Genomic DNA, 21,380 nt, shown 5'->3' with positions numbered 1-21,380 from the left:
ATTAATTGTGTTGATAAAATTTATGTTGTACATAGTTTCTTTAAAAAAAGGAAAAACAATGTAAATAAAGGTGAAGCATTTACATTTTTATTTACAGAAATTTAATCATTTTTTTTTTCAGCAAGTTTCTCAAGCAAACCAAACAGTCTGTCCATTCTCTCTCTTGCCTCCTGTGCTCTTCTTTCCTCAATTTCCCTCTGCAATCTCATGTCCTCTCTGATTAAATCCAAAAACTCATCCCTGTCCTTCTTTCTTTTTACTCCTCTTTGCTCCACCTGGCCCTCATCTTCCTGCTCTTCCTCATCCAAAACTTGGTTGCCCACTGCTGAACTGGGCCCTGGAGTGTCCTCATGGATGGAAGCAATTAGCACTGGAGGCTTAGTAGAAGGCCTCTGTCCTAACACCTCATCCATGAGGGCAAACCAGGGCCATGTAGCAGCAGTGGGCTTCCCACTCACTCCCTCGCCTGACCCTGGATACTTGAAGTCCTAAAGGCAGAGGAAAGAAAAAGTGGCAGTTGACAAAAAAAGCAGCAGTACAGGTTTACATGAATAAGTTTCTAACTTGCTAAAAAGAAAAAAAAAACATATTTGAATACAGCTGTACATACTTTGTATTTCTTTTTTAGATTGTCCAATTTTTTTTTCGCCTGCAAAGGGGTGACTTTACCCTGCAGACCCATCTTCTCAAGAATGACCCTAACAGACAGAAAATAATAGAGCATATCAATCTTCTTAACTCCTGAACAGTATCCATAGCAAAATGTACACACTTCGGACTAAAAGACAGATTAAGCTCTCTCCCTTATGCCTAACAGATTAAAAGCGGCATATTGTTGCTTATACCTCCAACCCACAGTGGCTGAGTTTTTGGCACCGGTAAACAGGTGCTCATTGTCGCTCCGGAGTTTAATGAAATTGGTCGTCTGCTCTTTGCTCCCTAAAACATGACAGGACATTGGAGTACAATCAATCATCTGTTTACTGGGTTTTCTGTTTGACGTTTATTCAGCTATGGGAAAACTACTATAACTTTAATCTCAGCCAAACTGATTTACAGAGGAACAAATAAAATTGTTAAAAAATAAACACACATTAAGATTTATAAGTTATCTAAGTGACTTTTATATATATCATGTTTAACCCGAGTAGCGAAGCGCGGGGTCGCAAAACTTACAACTTGCGGGACTGTACAATCGTAAGTTTAACGACTGTAAAAAATTACTTCCATTGAACTGCCTTGTTAACTACTTTAAGAAACATCTTAACATTTGTATCGCTACTTCAAACACAACTTACATTTAAAAATGTAGTTGTCCTCGACCGCTGTTTCTACCGTCTCCGTAACTGCCGCCATTGCTGAAAACTGGTTTTGGCTGGGCAGCGCTATGAATTCTGGGAACCCACCCGATGGATTAATCTAAACCGATTTATTCCTGAACAAATGAAATAGCGAAAAAAGGAAAACAATTACATATTTCAGTTATCCGAGTGACTTATATATCATGTTTAACCTGAGTAGTGAAAAAGCGGGGGTCTAAAGCCGGGAGTCCGCTGCGCTCGCCGGCTGTGTGACCATTGGCTTGCTACCCCGGCTTGCTATCGAGCAGGTGGGTAACAGACGTCTCCGAAAACGTCGGCACACTTTTGGAAATATGAGATGTCTTGATAAACCAAGCAGATATTTGAAGTTTACACCGCTACTTTCTCGCCTGAAAATATGTTAAAAGTTTATTTTGTGACCCAGAAAGATTAATAAGACTAATTTTAAAACTTAGTAGCGGCCGCCATTGTTGGCAGCTGAAATTTGGCTGGACCGCGCTATGAATTCTGGGATATGGTGGGCCACGAAGGACACACCCAACCCATCCTTCAAATTCGGGGAAATGAAGGACGCATTTGTCGGCTGCATTTGAAGGAGTCGACGAATTGGGACAGCCTTCGTCGCCTGGCTGTGACGTAATCGGCCTTCAAATGCGGCCTCCGGAGGATGCAGCCGACGTTTTGGGACACAGCTTGTGTCTGTGTGTGTAAGGGCTGATTACAGCAGGTGCAGCTAATTTAACTGACCTAGATATACCAAGCCCAGACTCTTAACAGCCCCTGTTCCCTTTAGGCTCTGTGTATGTGTATGTTTGTGTGTCTGTATCAATATTTCTCCCATGTTAAAGTATTACTCCTCCATAATAGTATTTCTGTTAAATCAAAGTACTTCTACTACATCTTAGTACTTCTGCTCAATCATAGTATTTCTGCTAAATCATAGTATTTTTGCCAAATCATGTTATTTGTGCTAAATCATGGCTTTCAGGCCAAATCATAACATTTCTGTTATGTTATTGTATTACTACTAAGTGGAGAATTTCTGTCATGTTATAGTATATGTGCTGAATATAGTATATCTGCCAAATCATAGTATTTATGCCACATTACAGCATTTCTGCTATTTATGTTAAAACAAAGTATTTCTGCTAAATCATAGTACTCCTGTCAAATCATAGTACTTGTACTGAAACATAGTATTTCTGACGATTCTTAGTATTTGTACTAAATCATAGTACTTGTGCCAGATCATTGTGTTTGTGCCAAAGCATCGTATTTGTATTGATTCATAGTATTTCTTCTAAATTATAGTACTTCAATCAAATCTCAGAAGTTGTGGTAAAACGCAGTATTTTTGTCAAATCATAGTATTTGTACCCAATCATAGTATTTCTGCCATATCATCGTATTTGTGCCAAATCATGGTATTTTTGCCAAATTATAGTGTTTGTGCCCAATTAATATTTCTGTTATGTTATAGTATTACTACTAAGTCGTAGAATTTCTGTTATGTCATAGTGTATCTGCTGAGTATAGTATATGTGCCAAATCATAGTATTTTTACCAAATCATAGTATTTTTGCTAAAACATCGTATTTCTGCCATATCATAGATTTCATCCCAAATCATAGTATTTATGCCAAATGACAGTATTTCTGCTAAAGAACAGAAATAGTATCTTTTAGCAGAAATTTCTGCCAAAAGATAGTATTTATGTTAAAACATAGTATTTCTGCTAAATCATAGTATTCCTGCCAAATCATAGTACTTGTACTGAAAAAATTGTATTTCCGCCCAATCATAGTATTTGTACTAAATCATAGTACTTGTGCCAAATCATGGTCTTTCTGCCATATTGTGGTATTTGTGAAAAAACATACTATGTCTGCAAAATCATAGTACAACTGTCATGTTATAGTATTACTGCTAAGTCATAGTATTTCTGCTTTGTCATTGTATTTGTGCTTAAATGTAGTATTTCTGCCAAATCATACTATTGCTGCTATTTTTTAGTATTTGAGCAACACTACAGTGTTTTTTCAAAAACATTGTATTACTGCTAAATCATAGCATTTGTGCCAAATCATAATATTTCTGCTAAATATAGTATTTGTGTTAAAACAGTTATATTTATATGACAAATGTGCTTTTATAGAGAGGGCTGCTGTGAAAAGACTAAGTATAACTGCTATGTTATTTATTTATAGTTTGCATGCTTGTCTTTAAAGCCTTTGCTGAACACAGCCTTGTTGGAGACAACCACACCTTTGCCTCACTGTAGCGCAGGTGAACGAGAATACCTCAGTGAGAGGAACCTGTTACTGCACTTTCTGCTGTCCTGTGAGGATGCTTAGGTGACTGTGTTATTTGTTCTCCATTTTAGAATACAACTTCCTCCTCATCTGCTCTGCACAATATCTAACTCCCCATCATTGCAGACTGTCCTGCACCGTTTTTTTTTTTAGGTCTTGTGCACTCCATCACCAGCTCCTTGGTATTGGTGTTGAGGAGAAGACTGTTCTTATTGATCCTGTCAGTTAAATAAATGTGTTAATATATATTACATTTTAACATAATAACCTAATATTTATTAATGAATTTTAACCATTATTTCAAATTCTAATAATCCTGTTTGGAATATTTATTCAATTTATATACTTCAAGTTCTGTTAGTTTTTTTCTGTAGCAAATAAATCTCATATAATAATACATTTACATATATTTTTCACGTTTTCTTCGCCAACTTTTTGTAATGGCGGGATATCGCACTACCAGTAAATGCCTCTTTTTTTTTTACGACTCCGGCTCACTCGCACGTCTCCGCCCACTTCCCCGATTGCTGCGGTAAGAGCTACTTCTCTGCTTCTCTTCTCTGAAAAGAAATGTTTATAAGCTGTTTGAGGCATTTACCGAGCTTTTGTTAGTGACTTATAAATCCAGTCGAAGTATAACTCTTATTAAAGTAACACAATGAATAGTGATGGGCAGATGAAGCTTCATGAAGCACTGAAGCTTTTCATCCAATTGGTTCACACCAGCGCAAAGCTTCGTGAAGCTTCATTTGCTCTAGTAGGACATCTAGTGGACGTAAAAATATTAGTTGGCTTGAATTTGAAGCGTGTGGCATTTTGCACACAGCCTGTAAATGTCAACAACAACAGGAGTGTGTAGAACATGTATATTGTAGTGATGGCAGTATACTGTGTATATTTATACTGGCAGTGTGGAAAATGATTATTTGGAAATGCTTAAAATGGAAATGATCATTTACTGTGAGGTGTGGTTGGGGTGTGGACAGTGGTTGTGCTTTTGTAACGTTGAGGTATGGACAGTCCTGCCTGTTCACATTTTATTCTGTAAAAACTAAAGTTTCACTGCTTTTATGACCTTTTTAGTGGGGAGAACATAGCTAGAATTTAATGATTTAACAGATCTTTTAAATCCTTTGTCCTCCACAATGCTAGATGGCTGGTGGTCCTCAATCACCATGCTAACCAGGTCTTCATCTATTTGAGATTGTTCTCCTGAGGAAAGACAATAAAAACAAAGCACAAATATAAATATCACACACGTAACTTATTACAGTTGTATAATATTGTTATATCATTTAGTAACATTACAGCATGCTATACTATCATGGCATTTGATGGCTCACCTGGTCTTGCTCCACAATCGGTGTTCCCCTTATTCTCATGCAAAGCTCTGTAGTGCCTAAGCATGGATGAGGTGTTGTTGTTATATCCCAGCTCCCTGGCACATAGCAAACACTTCACCTTGTACAAAAGTAAAGACAGCTTAACATAAATTGTATTGCACCATCAGTGTTATGAAAATACATCTTCTGTAGAAATTTACATACCTTTTTGGGAGGAATAAGATCAAAATGTTCCCACACAGGGGAGGACATCCTCCTCTTCTTAGCTGGCTCCATTCTCTCCTGACTTTCTCTCCTCACTCTCCTAAACCCCCAAACTTTCTGCAAACTGTCTCCAAACTCTCACTAACCGCAACTCTCCATCAAACACCCAAATTTTGAATGAAGTCTGAGGGGTTTATATCGCTGTCACAGCTCGCGGCAAAGTTCGAACCCCTTCATGAACCAGTCACGTGGTAAAGCCGGGCAGCGAGGCTTCGGACGTCATCATTTTCAGCTCCTCCCATAAATGAAGCAAGCCTCGATACGCGCTTCGCGGAAACGCCCCCTCCATTACTCGACACACGCTTCGAAGCCTCGATACAGAACGTCACATCACTAACAATGAATGCTTTCTTAGTAAAAAGTTGTATTATTAAAGGGAGTGTTTTATGAGCTAATGCTAACAAACCAATGCTAATGCCTAGCTCCTATTAGCCCGGTGTGAAATGAAGACAGTTTATTTGACTGTAAACTACAGTTAGTGTTGTTTTATTAGCTTCATTTGGTGTGTTAGTGTTTCTGAGACTGTTACAGAAGATGCAGTTAGTTCTACTCCTCACAAATCGGTAGGTAGGTTAAAACAGGCTCATTCTTCAGGTTGTAAAGGTATTTAACCGCCATCTTAGAACCAATAACTGCTGAAGCACCAGGTGTGGTGACTTAATAGGAGCCTCTGGCTGATCAGCGGGAGAAAAAGAGTCACGTGCTTGTATGCGCGTGTGTCTGTGTTGCAGGTTAATTAAGGGAAGGGAGACTGAGGGTAAAACACATAGTTAATGTAAGAACAATAACAACCCCCATAAGAGTTGACTTTTTAATTCTTAAGAACTGTTTAACAAATGTTTGTTTGTGCAGGCCTACTTTTAAATATAACCAAAATCTGGAGGTCTGTGAGACTTCTCTCTTTATGAAACATGAATGAAATTAAAAACAAAAAAGGGCTAACTTCAAATAAATAAAATGCAACAGTGGGCCATTAATATTATTAATACAGTATGTAGATATTTGTTTTAAAACAACAGCATGTATTATACTAAATGATGGTGTATGCAATTGATAATATTTTTAGGCAGCAGAATTTGAATGTAGGCCACCTCAAATGTTAAAACCAGATAAAAAAAACAGATATATCATTCAAGCTTGCATTTATGATTGTTGCATACTTTGAAATTGTCATGTCACCATTTGATAAAGTGTGCAGTGATAGGTGTAGCAAATAATTGCTTATGATCTTAACTACGTTATCTAATAGCAGCAAAGTATTAGAGCATTATAACTGTGAAGGTTCTCAGTCATTCAGGTCATTGTACTTCAAGAAGACGTTTCACCTCTTCACATCTGGGAAGCTTCTTCAGTGAAGAAGTCCAGACACTTTCTTTCCAAGCTCCTTAGACTATTAGAGTTTAACATTACTGAGAAACTTGTGTGGCTTATTCCTAATGGATGAAACCACATATTACCTTTAATGAACATGGTTATCTTTAATAAGGTGTAGAAAAAAGAAAACAGAGGACAGTTGTTGTTTGTATTCCAGCTGTAGTAATCACAGAAGTTAACTGAATCTTTTTGACTACCGAAAGTATTAAAATTAAATTATTATTATTATTATTAAATTATTATTATAATTAAAATTAATAAAATGGTAAATGGCCTGTATTTATATAGCGCTTTCAACAGTCCCTAAGGACCCCAAAGCGCTTTAAATATCCAGTCATTCACCCATTCCCACACACATTCACACACTGGTGATGGCAAGCTACGTTGTAGCCACAGCCACCCTGGGGCGCACTGACAGAGGCGAGGCTGCCGGACACTGGCGCCACCGGGCCCTCTGACCACCACCAGTAGGCAACGGGTGAAGTGTCTTGCCCAAGGACACAACGACCGAGCAGTATTGACTGACGCTGTATTTTTGTTCTTTGTCTGTTGTTACACAGATTGAAACAGATCTTTGGTCTTGCCTTTGCTGGTAAGTAAACAGTGATTATAACTGAAGCAATATGACACTGTCATTGTATAGCATGTCTGACAATTTACATACAGTAGTTTTGCTTTTTGTGACATCCATTTACTGATGGGCAAAAACAAATGGTCAGGATTTGTAATCTGAAGCAGCAAAGCCCGCACACAGGACCTCTGACTGTCCCTGAAAATGTCCCTGAAATTTAATAGCCCGGTTATGTCTGATTTTAAGCACTTAAGCAATAAGAAAAAAACTAAGAGAACTAGAGCTGTGAGTGCACAGTGTTTGGTATATTAAAGTCAGTGTGTTCTCTATTTATGCTATAAGTTAAAATTAGTTTATTAATTATTTAGTGAATACAGTGGGTTTGAAAATTAAAAAGAAATGTTTGCAAAAAGGGAAATATTGCAAAATACATAAATATTCCTTCCAACAGGTATATCCTGCATTTGTGCCAACAAATATTGGAGCCTATTCTTTGCACTTCTGTAGTATGAATGCTTTTATTACACATTATAGCCATGTGAGACTCTGCAGCTAATATTAGTCCTCTTTAAAGTACAGTAAGTTGTTAAGGGAAATTAATGATTGTACTAGTTATTTTATGTCACAGTAAATCAGATTGCGTGTGATAAGGCACAACAGTCTAAGTCATTAAACAGTGAACTGATGTTGGAGCCACAAAGCTTCTGTGTTGGAAATATTTGGTATATCCTGCATTTGTGCCAACAAATATTGGTGCCTATTCTTTGCACTTCACGTTTACACGTTTAATTACACGTTATAGCCATGTGAGACTCTGCAGCTAATGTTCATAAAAGCTTGAAGAAATTGAGGATTTTACTAGTTATTTTATGTCACAGTAAATTGGAATGTGTGTGTGAAGAGGCTCAACTGTCTGAATCCTTGAACAGTAATCTGATGTATTGTTTCCTTTCTTAAGACTGCTGATCTGATCGTCTCAAGTCTGGTAAGTAAAGGTTTGTCTGAGGTCCAGTGCTGGGAAAAGACTTCCTTGCTATTCTATCCTTGCTATGAGTTATTTTGTTTGTTTTTTTGTCACGTTTAAATGTTTTAAATCATCTAACAAGGATAACCTCGATAAATACAAAAAGCAGTTTGGCGGCGATGATTCTGTTTATGAAGCACAGAAAATCAAACCAGGACAACCTGGTCTAATGTAAAAACATGTAGCAGTCTAATACCCAGTCTAATAGTCCTGATAGCAACAAGTACCATCAAGCATTTACAGTAACTATTAATGACTGATTTGCATCACTGGGGGGATTTTGGACAACTCTACTTTCAGATTTTGTTTCATTAAGGTCCAATATACGGTTTTCAAGTCATGTAAAGTTCTCAATTTCATTGAAGTCCAGAATCTGATTAGTCTGCACCAAGAGTTTTGTTTCATTCAGAGTTCCTTGTGTGTTTTGGATCAACTCATCAATTTCCTGCTGTGAATCCCAAGTATGATTAATCTGAAGCTCAGGATCTGACGGCATGATGCAGGTCCTGAAGTAGTAAAGGAACTCTGGACCATCACAGTAACAGCATCATGTTTGACTTAAATGCTGGTGTTTTTCTGAAATTCGTATCTCACTATAGGAGACTCAGTTTAGTGCGGTGAGTCACCACAGCTCTTGGTGATGTTTTTAGGCAAATGTGAGAAAGGATTTGTGTTCAGTTTGGCCAGTGAATCAGTAAATTTGAGTTGAGTGGATGTAAAGTTAATGTAGAACAGGAAGCCTGAAACTGACTGCTCTAATGTCAGTGTGTAGGTTTGTTTGGACCATATAATATTTACAGTAACTGTTGCAGCACATCTTGGTTTCAGTCAATACACGGTTTGTTTTTATTGTGTTAACAGAATGCAAAAATGTCCTTATATCAGTTCCACCACCATTTGTTAAACATTGTTGTTCAGTCCAATATGCACTGTATTTTTCAGATTGTAAGGCATAAGGGCAATGAACGGGTCTGTTTTTTAAACATAAGGTACATTAAGCCAAACAAAACAGCCAGATAAGTCAAGCTGTATTCAACTCATTCACAATAATCCACAACATTGTTCAGTTGTAACACATAAAATACAGAACGACACATTCACTTTTTCAGTTTATTCCTCTTCCACAAATCCATCAAATTCTTCATGAGCTGATCAGTTTGAAACCTGCTTCGTAAGCATGGCTCTTAACATGTGCCAGGTCCTTATGCACACACCATAATATTATGTTGAAGCACAGTATGAATTACTCCACAAGACTCCTGATTAATTGTAGCCATAATGGTCCGACAATACATCAAGCGGTGCAGCTTACCAAAGTCTTACTAAATATTTGACAGAATTGAGAGTGCCATATACCACATAAATCCAGTTAGAGGTCAGTAAGCACAACCAGAATCAATTCATAACGCCCACTGTTGATTTTTGAGAAAATGACAGGATTTGAAGTTGGCCTTATAGTCCAAAGAATATGGTAAAGCCACGCTTATTGGAAATATGACTAATTCCAGTCCCTTTGTGTCTTACAGGTGACCTGCTGCAGAAGCTCTCTCCCTCTATCATTAACAAGCCATTCAGTCTGTCCTATCACTCTCCCCACTCTATCTATTTTGACAAGCCGTTCTATCTTGCTTCACTCTATCCCACAAGCTCTAAGTTATCAAAAATCATGTTTTTAACTGGCATCAAATTTTGAATGGAATCAAGTTTTGTCTGGCGAAATCAAGTTTTGACATGGCCCCAATTTTTGGGAAATTGAAGTTACCAGTACTTCATCGATCTGTTACAGAATTCTGAGAGGTCTCTGCTCTCACTGCTCCTTCTTTCCTATCGTTAAACTCTCTCACATCCAGTCTTTTTGCTGGAAATTACAAGTAGAAAGTTGAAATTACAATAATAGAATTACAGTACAGTAGAAACTACTTACACAGCCCTACATTTGTAATTTAAATTTTTACTTGGAACACTTTGGAATAAACACTGATAGTTATAGCTTAAAGGTGCAATTACTTTGATACATTATATAAAATTTACACCTTCTTTAAGGTTTTTTGTAATAAGATAAACTTGTTATTTTATACGACACATTCAGACTGCTGTATTCACAAAAATATTAAATTAGATAACTTCAAATACATTTTGCTAGTCTGTTTCATTGACTGTAACATTTGACTATAGTAGGGTTATACTATTATTATTTAGGGACAAACCCATTTCTGTTACTCAGTGTAAGTGTTCAGACACATTTGCCATCGAGAAGCTGCCCTGAGGACCCAGACTTCCTGTTTCCTGACTGCTGCAGAACATCCAGCTGAAGAATCCTCATCACCTGTCATCTGATCACCACACCATCACAGCTGTTAATATTTGCTTTACATTTTAGATATCTGAAAGATTTACACAAAGTCTACTTAAAAACTAAGAGTTTTATTATAGCCTGTTGATTATTGTGATTTATTCTATACATCCCTTTACAGAAGCTAAGATCTAGTCATTAACAAGTCTGGTTAAAATATCAGAAGTAAAAATATTCTGTTTTGGAAAAAGCTACAATAAAACTGAGCCAAGTGTTTTCAAAGAACTGAATATCTTTTATATTGAGTTTGGATTAAAGTCAACCTTTTACATCTATTTACATATTTATAAAAACATTGGAACATTTTTATATTATATTTATATTTACATTTTTTCAGATTTAATACTAACTTGAAGAGTTATTACTTCTTCGCCGTTTCCAGGTTGAGTTCTGTTTATATCTTTGTATAAATACATATAAGCTTCAGTTTGTACTTCAATAAAATGCCGAGAAAAGGTCAAAGGTCGCAGTCCCAGAAGCTTAGATGGCAAAAGTAGAAAGAACAGGTAAATGTTTCTCAGAGTGGTGAGCAGGTAAAGGTGTCTGTTATAAATATTCCCAGTCCTGAAGTGCAGACCAGTGTTCAGACAGCCGCAGTCACTTATGCAGATGTGGTAAAGAGAATTGTTCAATCAGCATGTGTGCCAAATGCTAAAGTACAGCAGGTAATCCAGACTGAACCGCAGATAACTGTGCAAACGCAGCATGATGGAGAAACTCCAGGACCGTCTCATGTACAGGTTACAAACAGTGAAAGTCGTCCACGAGTGAGTAGCATCTGTGCGTCCCGAAGCCAGGCCTCTGCTAAGTATGGAAAGTACCGGAATCAGCAATGCATGGCTAACAGTTTGGGTTTCCTGTCATTCTTACACGAGGATGAATTCATTACCAGAGCAGATCTAAACCGTGTGTTGGACAAAGGCCATGCCGTGTACTCAGATGCCAGAAAGAGGTTCGTGAACAGTGTGTTTCTAGCCTGCGATGAGCTTCCCACAGTGGTCACCAGCCGCAGACACGAGTATCAAGTGGATATTTCTCAGTTTGCTCGTTACGGCACATTTGATGGTACAGATCACCTTCCGAGCCTTGAACAGGGACTACAGTGTTTGGCTTCAGACGTTCGCTACGCTTTGCTAGTCATGGGAGGAACCATCATCGCAGTTTGCAGGCTATTTTCAGGTGAATACGCATACTTTGACCCTCACCCACGTAAGTCTACAGGAATGCCATTGTCACTAGGAGTAAGTGGTGGAACTGCAGTTATGTTAAAATTTGCACGTCTTAACGACATGATTGACAGGATCAAATGCTTGTACCGAATGTTTAGCATCGCACCATCCTGCACTTATGAGCTACAGCCTGTCGAGTTTCAGAGTGAAAACGCTGCTGACCAAAGAGATGCAAAGCAAACCACAGAATACAGGAAAACTGCTACAAATGTTCTAACACCAGCTTTATATGAACCTGTTCAGGAATTAAACTCCCAAACATCCACTGAGCAGACAAGGAAAGCTGTGACGGAAACTTTAACCACTGAATTTACATCATTCAGCACGGATTTAAATGAGGCAGCTGCTGCATCTCTGCTACATCAAACCTCTGCATCTTCTGTGACTGAAACTCAGGTGACATCAGATTCAGACATCAGAATTATTCTGTACCTCAGAATAATTCAATTCAATTCAGTGCCTCCTGTTCAACCAAGACAACAGAGGAACTCTTACATAAACTTCTAAAATGTAATAAACAGGAAAGAAGAAAACTGAGGAGAAGATTATTGGCACAACAAAAAGTACCACAAAGAAAGGAAAATCAGAAAAAGAAAGAAAGGCAGATATACACTTTTGATGAAATCTTTAAGGCAAGGAAAATAAATTCCAGTAGAAAGTCTAATGATCCCGATCACAGACAGAAGAAGAGAGTGTACAAAAAAAACCTATATAAACTAAATGATATGTATAGAGAGAAACAGAGAGAACATTTGAGAAAGATTTATAGAGAAAGGAATGATTTTAAGGAAAAAAAGAAGGAGCAAATGAGAAGGCTATATAGAGAAAGAGATGATTATAAGGAAAAACGAAAAGAGCAAATAAGAAGGACCTATAGAGATGGATTCAAGGAAAAACAGAAGGAATGAATGAGAATAATATATAGAGAAAGTGCTTAAATTAGAGAGAGAAAAAAAGAACGTGTCATAAGGATGTACAAAGACAAGCCAATGTTCAGAGAAAAGCAGAAAGAACGTATAAGAAGAGCATATAGAAAATCTCCAGTATTCAGAGATAAGCAGAAGGAACGAATGAGAAGAATATATAGAGAATCTCCTCTATTGAGAGAGAAGCAGAAAGAGCGTATAAGAAGAATATACAGAACTTGTGCTGAATTCAGAGAGAAACATAAAGCTTACATGAGGACATATGTATATAACCTATATAAAGAAAGTGAAGAATTTAGACAGAAAAAACAATGTTACATCACTAAACGTTATGGAGAAAAGAGACAATTTCAGCAGCAACACAAGGACAATATGAGAGAACGAATGAGAGAAAAATATTGGAACGGTTTTTCTTTTAGACAGATGCATAATATCAGATGTGCAATGAACATAAAACGAAAATATCGCCAGATGCATCGACCAGCTGAAAGTTTACAATGTCATCCAGATAACAGTTTAATGAATGAGGCCATATCTCGTTTCAGATCAAACATTAAGTCAGCACCATCTTATGTTTGTACTGTTTGTCTAAAAGCTTCTTTTCCTAATCAGGTGAAAATCTGCAAAAGAAACAATTACTCAAAACACGAAACTGTAGCTCAGCAGTGTCTAACTGGTAAATTTGTTCATGTGTGTGATGAAGCATGTAATGATCACTGCAGCTTTCCTGTTGAGAGAAAAAAGGAGTATATCTGTCACACGTGTCACAGTTCCCTCAAAAGTGGACGCATGCCAAGGCTTGCTGCTGTTAACGGTTTAGAACTGCAGGATATTCCAGCTGAACTGTGTGATCTCAACATTCTGGAGAGACATCTGATTGCCAAGTGCATCCCATTTGCTAAGATTATTCCACTTCCAAAGGGCAGACAAAGACTCATAAGTGGTAATGTGGTGTGTGTACCATCTGAGGTCCAACAAACAGTTGACTGTTTACCTCAGCTCAGAAACCAATCACAGATAATGAGGATCAAGCTTAAAAGACGACTGTGCTACAAACGCCATCAGGTGTTCCAGACTGTCACCTGGTCTAAACTGATCCAAGCCCTGCGTAAACTGAAACAGATTCATCCACAGTACACAGATATTGTTATCAGAGATGATGCATTGCTTTGTGATCCAACGTTACCTGATGATGACAGCAGTGATGAAGCCAGCATGGGAAGTGATGATTATAATGAAGCAGATTTAATGGAAATTGAACAAGATGCCATTTTGTGTGAAACTGAGTCTTAAAGTGAACAAGATATTGATATGGTATCCTGTGATGAACAACCAGAGGAACAAAATCCAGAGGAACCAGAAAGTGATTTGAACAATGGAGGTTTTGCTCTAGAAAGTTGTCTGCAGCCTTTAGACATTTCAGAAGAGATTCTTTGTTTCACTGATAACACATATTGTGTTGCTCCTGCAGAAAGAAACAATCCTGTTAGCTTCTTCAGAACTCCTCATTTGGAAGCCATGGCATTTCCTGTGCAGTTTCCTACCGGTCAGAATACACTGGATGAAAAGAGACGTCTTAAACTCACACTGAGTTCTTACTTCAAGTCAAGGCTTTTCAACATTGATGCAAGATTTGCTAAAGACACAAATTACCTGTTTTTCTCACAGTTTGTCACTGAAATACACTTGGCTAATTCCAGCATGACAATACAGCTAAGGAAAGGTAAAACTATGACCAAAGATGGACGCAAAATCACATCAGGAATGTTACAAAGTAAGACAGAAGTAGAGAAGCTGGTAAGAAATAAAGATGCAATCAGATTTATGCAGCCACTCAGAGGAACTCCAGCTTACTGGCAGAAAACTACCAAAGATCTATTCAGTATGGTTCGCCAAATAGGAACACCTCAGTTCTTTGTCACGTTCTCTGCTGCTGAAATGAGATGGCCCGAAGTGATTCAAGCAACAAAGAGACAGCAAGGTGAAGAGGTTGATTTTGAAGCCCTAGACTGGTCAGAAAAGTGTGAAATTCTAAGATCAAATCCAGTAACCACGATGCGAATGTTTGATAAGCGTGTTGAGGCTTTGTTCAGAGATTTACTTTTTTCTCCTGCACAGCCCCTTGGTGAAATCATTGATTACTTTTACAGAGTTGAGTTCCAGCACAGAGGTAGTCCGCATATACACATGTTGCTGTGGATTCGAGAAAAGGTAGAAGTAGATGTGGATGATGACCAAACTGTCTGTGACTTTGTGGACAGATACATCTCAGCTCAACTCCCTGATCCAGAAAAACACCCTGAACTGCACAAAAAAGTCACTGAACTACAAAAGCACAGCAAAAACCACACAAAAACATGCTTTAAGAGTGTGAACTCTGGTTGTAGATTTGGGTTTCCAAAACCACCAGCCACAAGAACAATGATTGTGAGACAGGATGAGGATTCAGACACTGAAGCTGCAAAAGCCAAACTCAGACCTTTGTTGAACCTGCTGAAGGAACCTGAAGCTGCTTCCCTCACCATAGAGCAGATTCTGTCACGATGCAACTTGACAATGAATGAGTATGAACAATGCCTCCAAGACATAAACAAGAAAACAGCTCTTATTCTGAAACGTGACCCAAAGGACTGTTGGATCAACAATTACAACCCAGACCTGCTTGAAGCCTGGAACTCTAATTTAGATGTCTCATTAATTTTTAATGCCTATTCATGTATAGAATACCTCTGTAAATATATAATGAAGAAAGAATCTGGCCTTTCTGAATACCTAAAGACAGTTATTGACAACTCTTATAAGAACACGGTCAATGAATGTGATGAAATGAGAGCTGTGATGCAGGCTTACTCAAAAAAGAAAGAAATCAGCGCACAGGAGTGTGTGACTCGAGTCTGTGGCCTAAAAATGAAAAAATGTTCCCGCAGTGTTGTATTTGTACCAACAGATGATAACCCAGTAAAAATGAGTCGCCCGATGAGCTACCTGGAAACCACAACACACGACAGTTGTAATATTTGGATGACAAGTTTGACTGATAAATACAAATGCAGACCTGAGACACCAGAATATGAGGAAATGTCACTGGCTGATTTTGCTGCCCTGTGCAGGTTGGTGAGTGGTCCAAATGAAGGAAAAGATGTGCTTCCTCTTCTAAACCAGCTTGGATTTGTACTAAGGCGAAAGAATGATAAACCAGCTATAATCAGATATTACCACTGCTCACAAGAAAAAGATCCTGAGCAATATTATGGTCGACTGTTGAGACTTTACCTTCCACACAGATCAGAACACGAACTGAAACCACAAGGGTTCCAAACCTATCAGTCCTTCTACAACTCAGGTTTTGTACGACTTCCATGTTCAGACTACAGTGAGTCTGTCAAAAGGGTTGTGAAGAGAAATAAAGACAAGTATGAGAAGAACTCTGAGGATATTGAGAGTGCACTGGAAGAGTTTGAACAAAATAGGGATGTTGTGATCGATGAATGGTGTAATCTTGCTCCTGAATCTGAAGTTGTGAGGTTGCAATGTGATGAGAATCTTCCTGAGAGACATTCTGATGACGAGAACGAACAGGAGAATGTTCCCGACTACAGTCGTCAGTCTGATGCTGTAACAGAGATCAGAGCCATCAGAGAACAACCTGCAGTCGATCCAGCTGTGGTACGTGTAATGTATCAGAATCTGAACCAGAAGCAGGCCTGCGTGTTCTATGCCATAAGAGACTGGTGTATTCAGCGAGTTTGTGGTTTGAACCCAGATCCATTTTTCTTGTATGTCAACGGCGGTGCAGGAACTGGAAAGTCACATCTGATTAAATGTATTCACTCTGAAGCATCAAAGATCCTGAGCAGACTGCCTGCTAATGCAGAAGAAGCTGACATATCAAATCCAACTGTTTTACTGACTTCATTTACCGGGACAGCAGCTTTTTCTATCAATGGCTCTACGTTACATTCTCTACTGAAACTACCCAGGAGTCTGAAACCACCAATTCAAGGACTTGGTAACCAACTGGATGAAGTCAGATGTGAGCTTATAAATGCTGAAATTATTGTTATTGATGAGATTTCAATGGTTTCAAAACCCCTTTTTGCCTATGTGGATGCAAGACTGAAACAAATCAAAGGCACTCAGAGACCTTTTGGTGGAATGTCTGTTTTAGCTGTTGGAGATTTTTACCAGCTGCCACCAGTGCGACAGTCTAAACCTCTCTGTGTTTATGATCCAGAACAGATTGACCTATGGCAGGAACATTTTCAGATGATCACTCTAACCGAGATCATGCGTCAGAAAGATGATGTGGCCTTTGCAGAGATGCTGAATGAATGAATGAATGAATGAATGAATGAATGAATGCTTTATTGGCCATATGCAGGTTGCCCCACAGAGGAATAGAACCCCCCCGACCTACACACACAACATAGACATCACATGGGAATACAGGTCGGAGATCGGCAGCGTTACAGAAAAACAGTGAAAAGTACACAACAATGGGAAAGTACAAGAGGAAAAAAAGAGACCTCTACTCATGCTGGGCACCGGTGGGAGGACAGCATGAGAACAGGAAACAAAAAAAACTCCTCTGCACAGAAAGCACATAAATGTCCACAGTACAACATTTGAGCACGTGACAAGCCACAGGGTTTGGGTAGGGGGTGAGGAGTAATCAGGAGGAAACACAACAGTCATCCTGCACAGCGCTACCATTCCAGCGCGGCACACAGACCCGCCGTCTTCCCCCGCAGGAAACAAGCATCGAAGGCGTTTGGAAAGGGAGGGGGATCAGTGTTTGCTTATCAGTGTAAGTGTATGTGTATGCGTGTCCATAGTTCAGCTGAGACAGTGTCCTTCGCCCTGCCAGGCTAAGTAAACAGTCTTCCAGCCAACCCAGGTGGCCTTGGGATGGGAAGAATAGTCATCACAGTCGTTATCAGGGAGTAGTTGTTCGGCTCCAGCCTTGGGCCTGCAGCTGGGCCGTGGTGATATCCGCATTTCGATATTGGTATTGTTGATTTTTCATGCGAGCAGGCCAGGAGAATGTCAAGCTGCTCTTTTAACACTCCGACACTGGTCTCTCGATCTCCCGTTGGAGAGTCGCGAGCCTCCCCATGATGGTATCAAACTTCTGCTCCGTGTTGTTGTCGTTCTTTTGATTCTGAGACCTCACAGCTGCAGTGATCCGTTCCGCGATGTGATCCAACTGTCGCTCAAGGGTCTCATTTTGAGCAGGCCTCTCTCTGATGTATCCCCCCATACGCTCAATGGTGTTGTTTTGAGCCTTCACAGCAGCTGTAAGCATCTCCAAGGTGTTAACCATGCTCCGTTCGTTGTGAGAGGTCGCGCCTCGTCCCATCGCTTCAATTCCAGCGGGCAGCCTTGTGGGGGTTTGAACAGCTGGTTCCGCTTTCTTATTTCTCCGATAAACCAGGGCCAGGCCAGCTCCGATCAGCAAGAACCCTGTTATCATGGTTCCGAATAGGTAGATATCTTCAGCGTCCTCGATCGACAGTCCCGCCAGGCACACGATCCTCCATTTCTGCCACCCGTCCATCGTGTATCCGGCAGGGAAAGTCCCTCCAGGGCACTCAGGCTCTCCCGAGCCCAGACTTCTCGTTGAGAAAAGGGTGTCAATAGCATTCAGAGACCAGTTGATCAAATCCATAATTCTTTAGGTTTTAGAGAACGACAGCGAGAGACTGTTCCAGGGAAAGTAATGCACACAAGACAAGACAAGGACACAGAGGCTAAGCAGGGAAGATAAGGGTAAGGAGGAGAGGAGAAAAGTGCGACCGCCTTCGTTGAGAGCCAAAGAGAAGAACAGGATTAGAGTGAAAGAAAAGACAGATGAGCTTTCTCAGTGCGACAGAGATTTGTTGTCACAGGCTGTGACTGCACCAGAAGAATGTCCAATCGAGGTCTTACACATTTATGCCACCAACAAGAATGTTGAATCCCACAACACAGATACGCTCAAGAAGCTTCATTCAAACATTATAATCATCAATGCAGACGATTTCCAGAAGGATAAACGTACAGGCAGAATGGCACGAAGAGACAAACCATTTACAGGTGGGCGAAATGATTTACCCGACACCCTGAATGTTGCTGAAGGAGCTCGAGTGATGCTGACCAGAAACTTGGACACACTAAACGGTTTGGTCAACGGTGCTTTTGGTATACTGATAAAAGTGGTGAGATCTGAAAATGATGGACAAATAATTAAACTGGGCCTCAGAATGGACAACCGGCAGCCTATGAGACACAACCGCAGTGCTAATGCAGCATCTGATGATCTTGTTTACATTGAGAGAGGTGAGTCTGAAGTTTAAAGGAGCAGTACGCAGACAGTTTCCTGTAAAGCTCGCATTCGCCTGCACAATTCACAAAACCCAGGGTCTTACAACACAGACAGCTGTAGTTTCAATGAAGAACATTTTTGAACCAGGTATGGCTTATGTTGCTCTCAGCAGGGTGACGTCTCTCAGTGGACTCTATTTGCAGGACTTGGATGAGAAAAAGATTTATGCCAATCCCGAGGTAACTGCAGCACTCCAAACCATGAGACAAGCCAGTGTTGAGGAAATGATGCCTCTTCTTCAGGTCAGAGAAACAGCCAGCAGACCTGACACTCTTACACTGATCCATCACAATACGGAGGGTTTGCCATCTCACATCAATGACATCAAGAGTCATCATGAAATGTGTTTAGCAGATGTTTTGTGTCTCACAGAGTCTCACCTCCAAGGCTCCTTTGTTGCAGACAGTCTTCATTTGGACGGCTACACCATGTTCAAACGCAAAAGACATGTGTCCTACACAAACTTTCCTCACATGGCCAGCAGAAGTGGTGGTGGAGTTGTTGTGTATTTGAGGAATCATTTTCAGGTTCAGGTAAAACAGTATCTGCATAATGTCACTGATCTTGAGTGTTTAGTGTTGAAGGTTCAGGCTCCATTCCCTGCGCTCATTGCTGTTGTGTACAGACCCCCAGATTACAGTTTGACACCATTCATGCAAAACCTGGTAAGTCTTTTAGATTCACTTGAAATAATGGACTGTCACCCAATAATTGTGTGTGGAGATTTTAATGAGAACCAGTTACAGAGTGGAAGAAAACAGATTCTGGAGCAGTTTCAGTCGAGAGGGTATTCACAGCTGATCACTTCTGCCACTACAGACAAGAACACCCTGCTTGACCTCATTTTTGTTTCTCAGCCACAGAAAAGTCTCTATTCAGGTGTCCTGAGGACATATTACAGTTACCACAACCCTGTGTTTTGTGTCCTGTCCTCCAGCCAATCATGAAGTTGTGAGTTTTGAAAAAAGTTTTGAAACAATTACAGATCATGTTTGTTACAGAGTTTACTGATTGTAGAGTATGAAAAAGATTTTTCATTGAATAATTATATTTCTTCATATTGTCTTCCCTACTCTGTCAGAAGACCCTTTCTTATTGCAATGTTATTAATCATTTCACCAAATCATGGCTGTACTTCATGCAGAGCCGGGAGATCTGCTTTCTGTTATCATGCACCTCAGATCTGAATTATGATGCAAAAAGTATTAAACGGACATAATTTATTTTTTATTCTCATGTTTTAAATGACTAAATCTACTAATGCATTTTTTCATGAATGTTAATTTTCATCTCCTTTTTTGATACTTTATTTTACTGTGATGTATGTATCTCAACAAACGAGAGCTTCCCCTCAAAGGGCTTTCAAATATGAAATAGTAAATAAATAAATCCCAGATAAATGCAGGTATTTATTATGGGTCACATGAATAAATACAGACAATTATATTTTCTTGATTATAGTAAATTTTGTAGAATCAAATGTTTTTGGGATGAATGAGTTTTTGCTTATCATGTTTTACAGGTAAAAAATGTTAAAAGTTTTAAACTATCTTTAGGCTACCAGAGATGTCTATAATGATACATTATGTAGAGAAAAACATTTTTACAGTTTACAGAATTTGTATAAAAACTGATTTAGAAGTACATGGAAAGTTTCTGCCTCCATTTTCTGACTTGGCCTTCATCTGGGTGGGTTTGGGTTTGGGTGAATAAAGGCCAAGTCAGAATTCTCTGAGCAGCTGGAAAAAGCTGCTAATAAACAAAGACATCAGAAAGCGGGGGCTTTAGGTGTAGCCCCCGCTTTCTGACGCACTAATTAGATTTAGTAACTGACACCCCATACCAGCATTACATAGACACTTGGGGGCTGAGATGGGTGGGTGGGGAGGGTGGGTGGTGTTAAAAGCACTTTATGTTTTGTAGATGTATTTTTTTAGACAGGGCACACACAGTTCTGTTTCCTTTGTGGGAAAACCTTCAAACTTCACCATCCTCAGCTGAAACAACAACATCTTAACACCATCTTCATGAACTGCTGAGCCAAACCTGATCCATCAGTGCTGGACTGCACAGATAACTACATGCCACAAGGAGACTGCTGTGTTATGAACTGCCATACCAGTGTGTTTTCAATGGAGAAGATGACACACACATCACCTGACCTCCTGCCTGATCTGGAGACCATCATCATGCTGCCACACTACACACCTCTGAGACCATCAATGATGACTGATACTGAGGAAACTGTATTTCCTGTCAGAGATGCTCAGTGATCCTCAGAGCAGAGAGAGGTATGAT

The 21,380-nt window shown here is 39.4% G+C and overlaps 1 protein-coding gene and 1 long non-coding RNA gene across 2 annotated transcripts; one reads left to right on the top strand and one right to left on the bottom strand.

Moving 5' to 3' along the window:
* Positions 1-101: 101 nt before the first annotated feature.
* On the bottom strand, positions 102-1,370 carry LOC102079724 (uncharacterized). The gene is made up of 3 exons (XM_019355929.1): positions 1,299-1,370; positions 611-698; positions 102-488 (listed from the first exon to the last, which is right to left on the bottom strand). Coding segments are annotated over exons 1-3 (477 nt in total). The 5' UTR covers positions 1,301-1,370.
* A 5,781-nt stretch (positions 1,371-7,151) lies between these two features.
* Positions 7,152-10,162, top strand: LOC102079648 (uncharacterized). Its single transcript, XR_268470.4, has 3 exons — positions 7,152-7,207; positions 8,145-8,171; positions 9,737-10,162. It is a non-coding gene; the product is annotated as an uncharacterized LOC102079648 (long non-coding RNA).
* The last annotated feature ends 11,218 nt before the right edge of the window (positions 10,163-21,380 follow it).

Source organism: Oreochromis niloticus, unplaced genomic scaffold (assembly GCF_001858045.2).
Source record: "Oreochromis niloticus isolate F11D_XX unplaced genomic scaffold, O_niloticus_UMD_NMBU tig00000920_pilon, whole genome shotgun sequence".
NCBI classification, from domain to species: Eukaryota; Metazoa; Chordata; class Actinopteri; order Cichliformes; family Cichlidae; genus Oreochromis; species Oreochromis niloticus.
Note: the sequence above shows the minus strand (reverse complement) of the source record. Positions and strands in the feature narration are given on the sequence as shown.